At 41.6% G+C, this 16,893-nt stretch overlaps 1 protein-coding gene across 1 annotated transcript in view; it reads right to left on the minus strand.

The window, feature by feature from the left end:
• Positions 1–8,177: 8,177 nt before the first annotated feature.
• Positions 8,178–16,893, minus strand: part of LOC111861853 (homeobox protein HMX3) — a 35,134-nt gene continuing 26,418 nt past the window's right edge. Inside the window, exon 3 of the mRNA XM_023846774.2 lies at positions 8,178–9,299. Within this exon, the coding sequence (XP_023702542.1) occupies positions 8,245–9,299 (1,055 nt within the window). The 3' untranslated portion in view covers positions 8,178–8,244. The remainder of the gene's footprint in view (positions 9,300–16,893) is intronic.

Here is a 16,893-nt window from a genome sequence, read left to right on the forward strand (position 1 = left end):
TTAACGGCCATGGGGATTCATTGCGCTGAACACGCGACACTCTCTATCCGCTAAAGTTGGCACTATCTTCGCCGACAAACGGCGGTCGCTCGGTCGGTACAGTTCGCATGCGGACTACAGGTAACGGAGTTTGTTTTGTTTTTGTGATATACATATCTATCCTCCAGTTATTTTATGTATAATATAGAAGCAGGCGAATATGAACTGTGTCCTCGAAGTTTAAAATTATTTATTTAAATTAAAGGTAGGGCTGAAGATGCTTAAAAATCATTCGTTAAGAAATTGTTAGCTATTCTCGATATTGCAAATGATCATGGAAAATTTCGAAGTTGTTATTGGAAACAGTGTGATAGCATGGGATGATCTGTAATTACCTTTCGCAAACTTCTCTCAACTTGACGCGCCGCCTTCATTTTGTTGAAAACGAGGAAAGCTTAACCCTTTAAAGCCCAGTGGTTGCTATATGTGCTATGAATCGCGAGATTCCAGCTACACGGGAGATCCGTCAGAAGACCTGGAGAACCTCTGAGGTCCATTCCTTCGAAAACTTTTCTGTGTGTGTGTGGGGGGGGGATGAATGGAAGGATATTTTTGCTGCCGCAGATATCCCACTGGCAAGCAAAGTTCCCTGGTCTGAAATATTAAATGAGCACCTGCCTGTAAGTGCTTCTATCTAATATTTTGATTCCTGTCACAGGTAGAACCAGGTGGGTGAATTTTAGAATGGCCAGAGGGCCACAGCAGGATTCGTTGTTGATTTACAGTTCTAAATGTGAATTAAAAATATTATATTAAGCTGTTAGGTCACGTTTATGTTCTTAGGCGCTGGCATCCCACTGAGGAGTGTTGGGTTCAATGCAGGATATCATATGATGTTCATAGTGGAAGACGTGGCACTGGAGAAGTTTTTCCCCCAATTTGCTTCTACATTGCCCTGATGATCATCATTCCACCATTGCTCCAGACCCATTTACTATCGCCCAATGAAATGTTCCTACACCCTGAGGAGGCAGCACGTTATCATATCTTTTGTCACTAAATTGGCAGCCCCATGCATTGTCCAGCCCTTGACTGGTTCACTCACTCATGGAGCTGAGCCCTTCTTGTGAAGCTACCTATTGTGCAGTTATTCAAGAACTTCCCAGCATTTTTTGGAACCCGAAGGTTCATTACCGTGTTCACAAGAGCCCTTCACTGGTCTCTATCCTGAGACAGATCAATCCAACCCATACCACCCCATTCTATCTCCCTAAGATCCATTTTAATATTGTTCACTTACTTACGTCTTGGTCTTCCCAGTGGTCTCGTCCCTTCTATCTTTCCCACAAATATCCTATATGCATTCCTTTTCGTCCCTGCCCCATCTCATCCCCTTGACTTGATCATTCTAATTACACGTGGAGAAGAATACAAGTTATGAAGCTCCTCATCATACAGTATTTACGGAATAAGAATTGTTTCTTTTCAACAAGCTAATAAGCTGTAGCGGTGCTGCACTGAACTGATTTCCATTTGTGGGCACACATTACGATGTAAAAATCTTCCTGGAACATCATTCAGCCATTTCAGTTAATTAGATCCAACAACACTACTGCATAATTTTGTGTGATCCATTATTTGAATTAATATGACATCAGAAGCCAGTATTTCATTCGCGTAAAAATATCAAACGTTAATAAACGATACCGGTTTGCTTCATCGATGGAAATTCATGGAAGAGAAAAAACACATTTTTTCAAGTAATTTATAATAACGTTGGTTATGACGTAACATTCCCCCCCATGGGTGTGAAACTTTGTCTCCGACATTACGGGAGGAACATAGACTGAGGGTGTTTGAGAACAGGGTGTCGAGGAGAATATTTGGACCGAAGAGAGATGACGTGACAGGAGGTTGGAGAAAACTGCATAATGAGGAGCTTCATAACTTGTACACTTCTCCAAGTATAATTAGAATGATCAAGTGAAGCAGAATGAGGTGGGCAAGGCATGTAACAAGAATGGGGGGAGAAGAGAAATGCATATAGGATATTGTTGGGAAAGCCAGAAGGAAAGATACCTCTGGGAAGACCAAGGCGTAGATGGGTGGACAATATTAAAATGGATCTTCGAGAGGGATAGCTTAGTCGGTATAGCGACTGACTACGGGCTGGAGGAAGGAGGAGTCGGAGTTCGAGTCCCGGTGGGGCAAGAATTTTCACTTCTCCATGTCGTCCAGACCGGCTTTGGGGTCCACCCAACCTCCTATACAATGGGTACCGAGGGCTCTTTCCTCGGGGGTAAAGCGGCCGGGGCGTGACGCTGACCACTCACCTCCAACTAGTGCCGAGGTCAAGAAAATATGGATCTATACATCCACTCCCCTATACACCTTCATGGCGCAGTGCTTAATTAGTTTAGCACAGGTACAACTTTATCCTTTTTAAACTTAGATGTTTTCCGAAATTTCAGTGGGGAGGTGTGTGCCTCCCGTACCTCCCCGTCGGTGAACAGCGTGTTCTAGACCTTCTCATCCGCCCTTTAATCTAAGGGGTGTTTTGATCATCAAGGCTTATGAAATGTCACCCCTCAAATCATCTCATTATTAATGATACAGAGTAGAGGATTTAGGTAATGTAAATAGAGCACTGTAAGCTGATGGTATGTCATATTCCGGTCACTGAATACACTTTCTAGGGTCTCCGATGTTGGAGGGGAGGCCATGCTTCATCCCCTTGATGCATCCCTTGGGCTATTTCACACCCCGGCGCATTCTAACTGCAGTGTATTCTCTAGTGGTACTGTGACCACCACACCCGTTGTGCTAATGTTTTCACTATCATCCCCCACAAATGTTTCGGGGATCCATTCCGAACATTATCATCAGACTATTAGACCAGTACACAATCATTAGATTCTTCATAACGGACATAACACTTTTCTGTCGCATGGCTGCTAACATTTGAGCCGGAATACCTCAGTCAGCATGGCAGGTGAGATACGAGTTGGGCGATCGGAGAATCGGGTTTCTATTCCCGCAAAATTCGTCGCCTCCACAGCGTCCAGATCAGCTCTTGGGACCCATCTAGCATGGGAGGTGAAACTTAACACTCACCTATATCTAGTTATAATTTTAATATTATATGTAAATATACCTCAGCTTCCCTATACGTCTTCATGGCGTGATGATTAATTAAGCACAGGAATATCTTTATCGTAAAATAGACTAAGGGTGTTGAGGAGAATATTTGGGCCGAAGGAAGATAAAGTGACAGGTTGGGGAGAACTGCATAATGAGGAGCTTCATAACTTGCACTCGTCGCCAGTAGAGTCAGATTGAGCAAGTCAAGGAGGATGAGGTGTGCATGGCATATGGCATGAATAAGAGAAAAGATAACTACATATAGGACATTTGTGGGAAACCCGGAAAGAAAGAGACCACTGAGAAGATCAAGAGTTAGGTGGGTGTATAATATTAAAATGAATCTTGGAGAAATAGGATGAGGTGGTATGGACTGGATTGATCTGCCTCAGGATAGGAACCGGTGGAAGGTTCTTGTGAATGTAATGAACCTTCTGGTTCCATAAAGTGTTGCAAATTTCTTGAGTAGCTGCACATTTGGCAGCTTCTCAAGAAGGGCTCAGATCCAAGAAGTTAGTTATATCTTTATCCTTACGGGAGATTTTTGAGGTGCTTGCGAACAGGGTAGTGAGTAAAATATATGAACCTAAGAGAAAGTAGTAACAAGAGTTTTATATACCATTGGAATACAACTCTTAAATTTTAACGTTGAATGTGAGATGTAGGAAAAGACGCTTCTTTTTAAGTGTTTACAAGGAAGTCGCTTAATCCGGTGTAAACACGTAATGTTTAATTTTTGAAATATTTCACTTAATCCTAGTAGCCCAATATGAACGGCTGGAGATGGAGTAGGTTGTGGCAGTCCGTACTGAAATATTTCGTGAGATTTCAGGTTCTTATCTCGGTGAACATGAATATTAATTTCTTCACCGAAGACGGAGATAGCAAGTTCCTCCAAAATTTTGATACTGCCTACCAGATTAAACTGCGTGACGTCTGAAAATACTCTAATCCACACATACAATTTGATACCTGAGACAGCCGCCTCGTGGGTCTTATGTTTATCCACAGTATGTAGGACACCATTGCGGTTTCAGGTCTCATGTGCAGTGAGAATCAAATTCATTTCTATCAATATTTCCATTTATTACACACACATTTAATTACAGTACTTACACAAACGCGAGATATTAATAACTTGATAGTGTTGTGAATCGGCCACATTCACCGCATTTACCCGAATATACACGTAACTCGCATCTTATTCATTTCCGTTGAACCTTTCATAACCGAGGTGCTTAGTATATTCGGGTGAATACGGTATAGTATGCGGTTATGATATCCTAGGGTAAATCTAGACGTAACACTTATTTTTGTACAACTATATAAGCTATTTACAGTGCTTATTATTTTATATTAATATTCATATAGCAAAATTGGATGATACATATGAGACTGAGATATTATAAATCTGGCAACCGTGTTACACAATATCCTTTAAAATATTTTGTTCACAAAAGAAAATTCTATTTAATTACTAAAGATATAAAACTATGGAATTTATACTTTTATCGGAGCAATTAATTATTTTGAAGTTGTTAATTCTAGAGGTGAAAAACGTAACCCGGTTGGCAAATTTCTCCTACAAGTGAACCAAAGTCGTTGTTTTAGCTTGCACACACAACGAATTAACATTTCGCATCGTGATGTTTACTAATAGAAATCTTCTGCAAGTATAATATGTCATGGCCGCTGCAGCGTAGGACACTACTGTTGAAAGCCACAAGCACCTACTTTCCTTTAACTGTGGAGAGATGGCGGGGTGTACGGTATTGCCACAGCTGAGTTTGACAGGGTCAGTGCTGCTAACGAGATATTTCGTTAACGGATCACGTGTTACAATTTCTCAACAATATGATGTCAGTTTTTAAATTATAATTGTTTCGTGCATGCAAAATGTGATGCATAAAATAACTTTCACACTAGTATGGAGGTATTTTCTTTACATGCCGTCCATTTTATGTGTCAAAATATATATGACGTTTCGGAGGCTGACGGCTTCGTTGAAGTTGAATAGTGCTACTGCGAATAGTGAATGGCGGAATATGGAAATTAAAGGGGTTGATCAGGGGTAGAAAGAAAATACTCCACTGACAAAAATTAAATATTTTTCACAACCTTCATAATACTCTGTAGGCATAGTTTGTTTTCTATGGGTTGCCATGTAGGAAGAAAGAGAAAGGGCACGCCCAATTGAAATTTTGTTGGGAAAATATAATTTTAAATGCAGATATTCTTATTGGAATTTCCTGCTTAAGCACATCCAGGTGTTCTAAATATATTTAGTTTCAAGACAGTTTCTCCCGCAGTGCAGTTCTGATGGCGTCAGTATTTTTCAGAGTTATTACACAATAATCTATCCGCAGGCACGAAATAAATTGCACATCAGGAATTAGAGTTATGTCTACAATGTCATTAGGTAACTCACAATTGCTTTGGTTCACCACATTAGAACATCCATTGTAGTTTGAAGGTTGACGAAGCCTCGTGACGTGCGTGCGGTAAAGTTACGTTTTCTCCGTTGGCGACTACCAGCGCGATAGCCGATATTTTCTTTGCCGCTTCGCCGGTGAATTCGTAAATAAATGATTTGGACACTCCATATTAGAGGATTTAACGAAAAACATTCGAGTGCTTTTATGAGAAACATGAAGAAAGAGTCAAGGATGCATTAGATAGGACGTGTCACCACGTTTCTAAATAATGTACCTATTTTGTTAAACGTTTTTAATTGTTAAAACTCTTTCCATGTTGGATTTTGTTTGCAGTAACGTTCTTCCGTTGGTATGTTCCAATGGTATTGATAACTTATGATTTATATTGTTGGAAACTCACAAATAATTTGCCTTTAACTGTTGAGAGGTGGCAGGAAACATAACATTTTGTATGTCTACGTGTGACACTGTTCAGATCTTAGCAGATGACCTCATTTAAGATCTCAATGTTCAGGTATGTTCAGGTATGTTCAGGTTCAGTATGAAATTGTTGAAAAGTTTCTATCATCCCTATTTTTCAGACTTTCAGAAAAGCAAAAAAAAAGTTATACCAGTGTTTACCAAACTGACGTTCTAAATTATTATGGATAAGAAATAGTATAAAATTATGAAGAAACTATTGCAAGAGAGTAAATTATAATATATTCCGAAATATAACATAAAGCGAGTCCACTTCTGGACAGTTGCTTTTTCACTTATATTTTGTAGCCAAGGTGATAAACCTTCGTTTTCTTCATGATTTTATGTTCAGGTGAATAGGTGATGATTACTATAGAATTAGCGTGAGGATATTTGGGGAGTCAATTTAAACGGCTTTGGCGGTTTATACGTTTTTTTCGTGTTCGTTAAGTAGATTTTGGCACTGAAAATAAATAATTATGACTATTTCCGAAAATTGTCATTCTGTAACGTTAAAGAGTGGTTATTTAAATAACTGATGATTTCAACATTTCCATACCAAGGTCAATGGTTAACGTCTCATAAAAGTACTTGGTTTAGGAGAACTACATAGAATTTCATGAAAGTTAAACAGTTCCGTCTAGTGTGACTGGCGAAGATTTTTCTTATTTCAATTATTTATGCTCTTACATGTTTCGGTCTTCAGAGACCATTATCAGAGGGACAACTTTACATCAATACAGTTGGAAGTTACTATTACAATATATGTTCTGAACGTTAAAATATATGCATATAATATTTATAATATACAGTTGGGTATAAAATCTAAAATGTTTGCAGTGGCTGTTCCAATACATTAAAATATTTGTAATTGGTTTGTTAAGATTTTATTGGAATTTATAAACCAAGTAGGTTCGTGTCGTCTTTCTTATTACTTCTCTTGACGGGGGCTGAACACTAGACCAGTCACACTAGACGCAACTGTTTAATTTTCATGATATTGTTAGTGTGCCGAACCAGAATGAAAGAAATCGAATACGTAGAATTTTTGAATAAGAAGGATTTTTATAGTTGTATCAAAGAGGATTTAACACAGTATGAGTAGGGTCTTGATAAAAATAAAATTTCTTAATCAGAGTCTGTAATTCTCAGTAAGTGCTGTGAATGTTCATGCGTGGCAATAGGGAATGAAAATTAACAAAGTTTCGGAGTTTACCTTTGCCTCCATCTGCACTGACCGATGTTAAGAGTGGACCAAATTTTATGACGGACACACATGTAGACCAAACGGTGTCCTATCTTCATTGGCCACGAACCAAGGGTTGATTTAAGTGGTGACAGGTCCCATAATTGATCCAGGTAACTGTTGCTTAGCCAAGACGCAAGGAAATTAAAGGAAAACGGTCACCCGTCTTGCAGTTCATCTAGCTAAATGTTGTTTAGTTTGAGTTTGATAAGTGTCTGAATGTACGTTTGAAACTTGTCTCCATCTTGTGTCTCTCATTAAGCGAGTTCCTTGTGATGACTATGGAGATTGTCTCCACATTCCGTATTAACGCCACAGAGAAGACTTCATAGTGTACCTACGTTATTGAGAGCCATGGGGCCTGCTCTCAAAACACTGGAACGTTGTGACAGGCTCTATACTATACATCGGGTGTCCGGATGAAAGGTATCCAAAATAAAAAATGTATATCTCGGAAACTAATTGTCATACACGTATCCGGCTTATGTCATCGGAAAGGGTAACCCCGTAAGTTTTTTCTTTTCCATGCTCGGCTTACGCGCATGCGCCGCCACATTTCTGCCACCATGTTAGGAATCACCTGGCGAGAGTGATGGCTGGGAGATAGATCGGCAGAAGTGGATCAGTCGCTTGGCCTCCTAGGTTGCCAGATTTAACCCCAGTGAATTTTTTTCTTGTGGGGTTATGTGAAGAACTTTGTCTACCATCGTTTTCAACGACCTGCAACACCTGAAAGCCCGCATAAGGGACGCTGTGGCTATGGTAACACCAAACATACTGGACCATCCGAATATTTGTCGTGCCACCAAGGGAGCCCACGTTGAAATTTACTGAGAAAGTTATATACTCAGAAAAAACTTTATTAGTTTCCCTTTGTAATGGTGTAATCCAAAAAAATATGTATAATAAAAGCTTTCTGAGATATAATTATTTTGGACACCTTTCATCCGGATATCCTGTATTGATAAATGTAGTTCTTGTTTCCTACACCAGACTAGATAATGGCGCTCTGGTCGCTACAGGACTAGGAGGTAAACTGTGCGCAGCTGCTGCTGCAGCCACGGAATGGTGATGGTAATACAGAGGCGGCGGATATGACATAGTAGTAGCTGAAGACGTGGCAACACTAGCGCTGCCTCCGTCCAGATGATGGTGGTGATGCAGTGGGACGCCGTGGTGGTGGTTGCCACCACTGCCAGCACTAGCCCCCAGTGCAGCAGCTGCTGCTGCTGCCGCCTCGTGGTACAGTATGGGAACTCGAACCAGCTTCTGGGCGGCGTGCGCCATGTTGGCCGCCTCCAACTCGGCAGCCAGTTGCCTTTTCCATTTGTTGCGACGGTTCTGGAACCAGATCTTTACCTGAGTCTCTGTTAGATGTAGGGACGCAGCTAAACCTGCACGTTCAGAACTCGATAAATATCGTTTCATATCGAATGTCGATTCTAACTGGAAAACTTGACTTCTTGAGAAAACAGTGCGCGTTTTCTTCTTTCTCTTGTTATTGTTATTATTGTTGTTTGCACTGCTATTGTTACTATTGCTAGAACCCGAGCCGTTTTCCTTTTTCACGTCTTTACTATCGTAGTCGTCGTCCTCATCTGCGTCCTCCTCGATCTCCATATTCTCCATGTCCTTGTGTTCTCTCGTGTGCTGGTGCACGCTGAAGGGCTGCGGCGATTTGGGTCTCCCTGCGAGGTGTATCCCGGAGCTGCCTAGGTACGAGTCACTTGTTAAGAAAGCAGGATGATGATGTGAGTGGCCGCCCAAGATATTACTGAGGTGATGGTGATGGTGGTGATGATTCGTTGTGAGGTGTCCCGTTGTGGGGGCATGGGAGGATGTGGGTAAGAGCCCCGGACTGCTCCGAGGAGTACTAGAACAGCGATCCTCTCTGGTAGCCGCTGTTGTGCCATCGAAGTGGTTGTCCTCAGGGGAAGACGGACTACGTCTATTATCCGCCATGTTGGATGTGACGATAGCGGAGTCTCCTCGTGGCGAAGCAGGTGGGCTTGTTTCGTCGTTTGTTGTTGTGGACCCTCCTGAAATTGAAGAGAGCAAAAGGTGAATCATCAAGGCAGCAGTGGAGAGTAATCAAGTCTGGCTGCTGCGTGTTGCCAGATCATCACACGTAAGAACCGCATAAGAAAGTTCTGTTCTTTAGTCATTAATAAGAGTGTGATGTTTTTCTTGACTGACCGCCTCTGTGGTCTTGTGGTCAGAGTTTCTGGCTACAGAGCCAGATGTTCCGGGTTCGATTCCCGGCGCTACCAGATCTTCTGAGAAGTAGTGGGTCTGGGACGGGGTCCGCTCAGCCTCGTGAGGATAATTAAGTAGCTATTTGAATGGAAAAGTAGCGGCTCCGGTCTATAAAATCGAGATTAATGGCAGTGGGGATCCGTTTCGCTGACCAAGTGACACCCTCTATCCGCTAAAGTTGGCACTAACTTCGCCGACAAGCGGCGGTCGCTCGGTCGGTATATTTCGCTTGCGGACTAAAGCCACGGAGTTGTTCTTGAATGCCACAGCGTTTTTTATGTTATGTGTGAATGTGTGATTTTGGAGAAGGGGGTAGATTCACTGTTCGACTACACATCCAATACTTTCTTTCGCGCATACTTCCCCACGACAAGTGCCATAAAGGGAGAGAGGGAGGGTGCGATTTTTATAGTCTGTTTAGGTTATGTGGGACCGGAAGTAAACATAGGCTAGGAACAAGGATGGTCATGTGACACGCGGCGGCCCACACAACTTCCATTACATGTCAGACAAGATACCAAGTAATATATATCATGGTGTGAGCCGTGGTCAAGGATATTTTTCCGGCCGTTGTCCAAAAGAAACCCATGTAATGTCCCTCCCTGACAAGTGTCTGCTGATGGCTGCTACATGCACAACCTGAACGCAGTGAAGAAGTGGTACGGGCTAAGGACACAAGTCGTGAAGAAAGAAAGAGAGGACAGAAGAATACAAATGTAACAGAGGAGAACAAGTGAAACAAACAAGGAAGGAGAGACAAGAGGTTCTGTTAAGAACTGATCGTTCACATTCTCTTCATAGGACACGAACCGCTTAGTAGACGACGCTTCCAACAATTTGTTGCGTGTGTATTCGCTGTCGCTGAAACGTTTTTACCGATCCGTTGCCTGTCAACCACAAGGGGGATAAACAGACACCCAGATAGCAATGTGATCTCATAAGCTTTTTATTTATTTTTTTTCGTAATAGGGAAAGTGGTCTAACATGGGAAAGAGGAGGAAGATAACTGATTTTAGGGCAAATAAATTTTGCTAACGACTTACTGCTAGACCTAAGCGGCCTCCGTAATCTAGGGGTAACATTCCCACCTCATGACTCAAGGTACGCGGGTTCAAACCCAGCGGAGGTCGTGGAATTTTTAAGGGCGGAAAAATTCAGGGAACAAGTCCTCCGGGAGGGACTTTAAGCCGTGGGTCCCATGTCGTAGATTTACTGTACGTAAAAGATCCTCATGTCTCTAGGAGACCTCTGAGCAAAATTAGGCAACAATTTCCCGCCCAAGTAGTTTCCAATGTCTCTGGTAGAAGGGGGAAATATCAGGTACCGACGGCCCACCTCGTTGGCTGAAGGGGGCTGATAGCACGCACCAGTCCCGGTAGGGTATGGGGACAGTAGAAATTAAAGGGGGACGCACAATGAACCAATAACTGGTCTAAGTGCATGGGGAAACCCACCGCCTCTAATAATAATAAAAATACTGTTAGACCTAAAGATAAATGTCCTCTGCTTTCTCTTGTTATATACACCTTCTCTACTGTTTAGGTTACATAACATCGAAAGTATGGATGACTGCCATTTCGGACGCACGTGAAAGGAAGAAGTTGTTGTCCGTTACAGTTTAAACTTTGGGGTGCCGGTGTTTGAATACCGCATACCGCTTAAATTTCTGCAGTATGTTACTCATATGTTATAGGTTATCAGGTTGGGGTGTGTTTTAAGGAACTACCCAAGGAGTGTCGTGGGGGTAGGTCAATACAGGAAACTTCAGTCTGTATAAATGTCTAGGTGGTCGTGCATCGAACCCGCGATCCCCGGGATATGAATCAGTCATTCAACTGCAATGATAATCAAAATAACGTAAGAAGTACGGTATCTGGGGTCGGGTTTCCTTCAAGAAAATGATCGCGTCTCCATTACAAAGACGAAAGGGTTGACGGTGTTGAAATACAGTGTGACAGCCAAATCAGATCTAAGGTAGGACTGCATTGTGGGAAGTCTACTCCGATATTGACGTTGCAGCATGTAATATCCCTACGCGCTACAACACCTTAATTCTTTGCAGCCTAAGCACATTTAAATGATATTTTAAAATGTCAGTACCTAACTCACAGAAAACGCGGTGTGTCTGTTAGAAAAAAAGGTACAGGTAAAGTTGTTCCTGTGCTTAACTAATTAAGCACTACGCCATGAAGGCGTATGGGAGAAACCGTGTTGAAAACATAGGTTCTCGTCCGTCTTTATTAAGACGCGTCCACATCACTCGTGCTCGTGCTCGTCGGGAGACTCGTCTGGCTTTTACTTGTGCTCGTAAATCTTCGTCCACACTACTTCAGTTGTTCGCCAGGCTTCGGCGCGTGAGGATCCGTATATTTACTCGTAGTGTGTATAGGCTGTAGTCGTATTTTAATTTATTGGCTATAGCTTTTAAATTAAAATTTTAAAATTTGCTTGTCTCGTGACTTGTCATATCGTCCACATTACTCGCGAGCATAGCGAGTCACACGAGCACGAGCACGAGCACGAGCACGAGCACGAGCACGAGTAACGTGGACGCGCCTTTACAAAGATCATGGAAGAGGTGTTTTTTGTGAGCTTTTATGCAAAACACAAATATGGTCGGGACTTTGTAAGTAAAATTAAGAGCATTTGTACAGTAAAAATACATTATAACGGATTATGGGGGGGGGGGCGTTATCGCCGATGTCACCTATAACTGAGTGAAGGGTTATTCACAGAAATACACCACAGGATACATAGTCAGTACACTGGAACAAAAATGTGAACACATAATGTAATTATATAAAGTTTTTTGTATTGGGGTTCTTTTTTAATTCAAATTGCTGTCTAATTATAAAACCTTCTCAGTGTCTCAAGATCTCTAAACATTCACAATTGGACACAGCCAGATTTTGTCCGTTATATACGAAATCCATTATAACGAGGGTTTACTGTAACGTTAAAGCAGGGGATATATAATAGTAACCACTGTGCTTTAAAGTGTTAAGAGAGAATTGTCACAATTTAAAAATAAATTTCCTGGAATCACTCTCCCTCTGTTGGGGCTAATGTTTATAATGAATCCTGTGAGCTCCATATTTTTAAAGTGTTTCAGTTTACAGAGAAATTAAAACAACTTGGGCCCACATGTTCAAGAGCAACAGCGTGTGTACTCACCACCAGATACTTTTAGACTAATCATACGTAGAATTGTGAGATAAGCGAAAATGGCGGAAACAAAAAATGCACACAGATATTGGTCGGGAAATGTGTCAGTGTACATTTGGGAAACGGAGGTGCCTATGGAAAAAATAATATTAAATGAGATCTTTGAAATATAAGCTGTGAAGTTGTGAACTGAATGAAACTGAATCTGTCTAGACTGACATGCCCTTATTTTGTGAACACTGTGATGAATATCCGGGATCCTCAAAAGCACGGGATTTCTGTGCCATCTTAATAATATTCATTTCCCCAAGATTCTGCAGTATTCTGTAAGTTGGGTATAGTAAAGGTGAAGGTGAAAGGTAAAGGTGCTTCTGTTAGTTAAGCACCTTGCCATGAATACGTAAGGGGGAGTCGAAGTGTAGCTCCACGCATCTTAATCTCGGCACTGCGGTTTCACGCCCCCAAATTTAACCCCCAATATAATATTCCCGTGTATCAGTCGGCGTAGCGTAGTCGGTATAGCGACGGGCTACGGGCTGAAGCACCATGTTCGAATTCCTGTATGGGCGAAAATTTTCACTACTCCACGTCGTCCAGACCGGTTCTGCGGTACACCCTGCCTCCTATCCAATGGGTACCGGGGGGGAATTTTTCCCCGGGAATAAAGTGACCGGGCTGTGAAGCTGATCGCTCACCTCCAATTACTGTCGAGGTCAAGAAAACGTGGAACTATAGATACACTCCCCCATGCACCTTCTTGGCGTAGTGTTAAATTATTTAAGCAAATTGGATAACTTTATTTTTACCCAGGTGTGCCCTTGGGCATGTATCGAGGATCTGATCTTGATTTGTCGGTCGGCCAGCGCATCTCTATACCGACTGATCCCTTCCAGCTCAGGCATCAGTTGCAGGTTTAGGCCTATCAGACTGGCTTCGGATAGGGTCCACTGGCGGACTTTGTGAATATGGCCATGAAGAATTCTGGTTCCGCAGAATCACGCTCACAGGTTGAATTAACTCGACAGAGGTCGCGAAATTGTATCGGACGTTTAATCGATTGTGTGGAGACCTAAATTGATACAACCTCTGGGTGGATAGAAGCCGTACAGGCCCGAGAAGAGACCGCAGCCGTACAAGCGTCCGTCAACGCCTCGACGTTTCGCTTTATATTCGTGTCCCAGTACACAAGATGCTGACGGAACTTCGCATCGCTCCGGGACCATAAGTTTATTTGTTTTATTTATCTTGTACTTAGTAACTGGAAATACGTGGCATCGGAATATAGGATGATAAGCGAATAATAAATTGGTGGCGATGTGCATGGAAGGGTTAATTTGAGGTTCTCTTCCTGCACTTTTCCTGGTTAGGATTAGGAAGCACCACGAGAAACCCCAGGATAGTCGATGTCACAACTAATATTCGAACCGGTCATCTACCGAGTTACAGCTTAAGCTAACCTGAAGAAGTCAGCCACTTAAAGAATATGTTTGTCTGAATGATAGCCACAAATTCAGTTCCTAACTTGCAGAAGAAACTGAGTCTCGAATTGCGTTTTCTTCTGGGATATGACGTCATGCAGTCCAGTTGATAGTTGTTACCGGTGTTTCGATGGAACGTGCTGTCTCCATCTTCACATATTTTGGCAATGTAGGCCTAAACTACAGTGTAACTGTAGAGACCTAAGACAAGCTTTTAAGTTTCCTTTTCTTTGCTTCTTCCTTTATCGTTTGTTCCTCTCGTCTTTCTGTCTCTGTTCTATATGCATTTTGTTTCTTACCTTATTTTCTTTCTTACTTTCCGTTTTTCCTCTTTATTTGTCTTTTCTCTTCTTTCCTTCTTCCTGTCTGTGTTCCTTCTTTTATTGCAGCTTAAGCCCTCATATATATCTGTATAGATACTCGACGTCTGTTTAGGATCTGAGGTTCTCACAGCGGAGGTTATTAAACATGTTAACTTCTAGGATATATCGCTGTGTCGTCCATTGAAAGTCAACACGAATTTCGGAGGAACATGCCGCCTCCGTCTTCAAGGCCGAAAAATAAGCCAAGCAGGAAACCAGCGTGAAAGGAGATGGAAATAAGAGCTGAAGATGGAGACCAAATGTCCCTCCGAAACGTCACTTGAGTCCAAACGGACTACATGGCGTTATACCCCAGAAGATAAAACTTTTCTTAGGCGTCTGTTGCCTGTCTGAAGCGCCTTTGAGGAGGAAAACTTGCGGAAGAAAATTCTTGTGTGTTTGACGCTGTCTCCCGTATTGTGACTTTCGCGGGCGACGTCATCATATGATGTTGACATAACCTCAGAGATGTTTCAGTCACGTGATTTCGTTCTGTTGATATTCCTCTTCTCTCGGAGTGTACAATTTTCAGTTCGTAAAGTTCAGTCACTCAGTCATTAAATGATTATATCGCGAAGTGCGCTGTGATTAAAGAAGCGCTGTTCCCTTCATGTGCACGGAAATCAATCAATCAGTCAATCAATCCTTCGCCATTAGCATTAAATGCAGGTTCGTCATGGATTGCCATACTATTTTTTAATTAATTAATTGACTGCATATGTGTGTATGTAATCCTCTACTACGATGAAATGATTTTTAGTTCTTTGATGTATCGTAGGCCTATCCAGTTTGTCTATATGGCAATTAGTTTCTTCCTCGTACTGCAGAATACACATATGCGGCCGTCACACATTTTCTTTGTATCCGTGCGAGTGTTTCTCTCATAAACAGTAGCGTTTATTAACTGCGTGAAAATGAGAAGAATAAGAAGGAATTCCGCTTAAAGAGAAACGGTTTCTGAGTGCTGAAAATGCAGTGAAATTTCCCATTGTCAAAAAAAAAAAACACATAACATCTAGTAATTACATTATATGTGAACATCTCCAAAAACACAATAAAACACCGAACCCCGGATGATAAAACACCACTTAAAATACGCGACAAAATAACAGAATTTTACATCATAACGACGCGAAAATTAAAAAAAAAATTTAAAATTAAAAACATTCTTATACCTTCGTAAGAGTTACATGTATTACATTGTTCATAATGATTAACACTAATGTGGACACATATTGGAATATTTCAATAACATGAGACGCATTTAATGAAACTGCCTGAAGATGGTCCCAAATGTGGACCGAAAACATGTAGCAGTTATGAAATAAAATCAACGTAAACGATTGATTTACTTTCTATTGTTGTGTAGACGGCCAGGAAAAAAAAAAATAGATTTTATGCTTTTATGAATACCCTGAAGATGAGAGTAACATTTTCGTCCGAAGTTTTGGCTTTTATCTTGAGAATCAGTGCCGAGATAACTTCAAATCTCACTTATGATGCACAGTTCTTTAAGTCTCTCTCGTTTTTGTATGAAAGATGATTTAGAACGAGTTGCAATAATTTCTTAATCATTTTCATTATAGACCTTTCGCGTAGAATTTCGAATAGGCCACAACACAGTTCCTTTCCTTTATGATTAACCTCTCATCATATTCAACGCCATTAAATCTATGCAGTTGAAACAGCATTGGTAATAGGCTCATAACTTGGATGTGGATCCCACCAGGTTACCTATCCACGGCTACCGAAGGGCTTACCCCCCTTGAGGGTACATCAGCCGGAGTGTAAAGCTAGATGGGAATGTCTAAAATACTTGCAGGTTTACCTCCACGCACTCTATGCGCCTTTGTGACTTGTTACATTGCCGCAGGAGCAACATATCCTTTCGTATGAGCATTAAGGAATGTTAATTTGGTACGTAACTCTACATGATTTTAATTTTGTTTGAATGTTCTTGACCACAAGCTGGTAGAATTCTGGTCTGCCCCACCGCGTGCATTTTATGTATAAAGGGGCAATCCATTCATTAGGTAAGGGACGGCTGAAAAGCAGAGGCAAGTGGCTAAATACTGGAGGGTTCTATACATGCTAAACCACTCTAATTTAGAAGCAACTGCTCTGCCTTTTTCTATAGACTTTCAAATGCTTAGATTCACGGGAAGCTGGAAGTCTATATCCTACATGCTTTTTGTAGCATCTGCTGTGGCTTTCAGTCAGCAATGGCCACTGCTACGTAATCTTCCTGTTATACAACGAGCCGTGCAGGCTCAAACTTCGCAATGTTAATATTGTGAAATGTAGGAGCATTCTCGTAAGCAATCATAGGCTCTACAGTTATGGAATTTGACACACATGTAGTTAGTTAGTTA

Source organism: Cryptotermes secundus, unplaced genomic scaffold (genome assembly GCF_002891405.2).
Source record: "Cryptotermes secundus unplaced genomic scaffold, Csec_1.0 scaffold1073, whole genome shotgun sequence".
Classification (NCBI taxonomy): Eukaryota; Metazoa; Arthropoda; class Insecta; order Blattodea; family Kalotermitidae; genus Cryptotermes; species Cryptotermes secundus.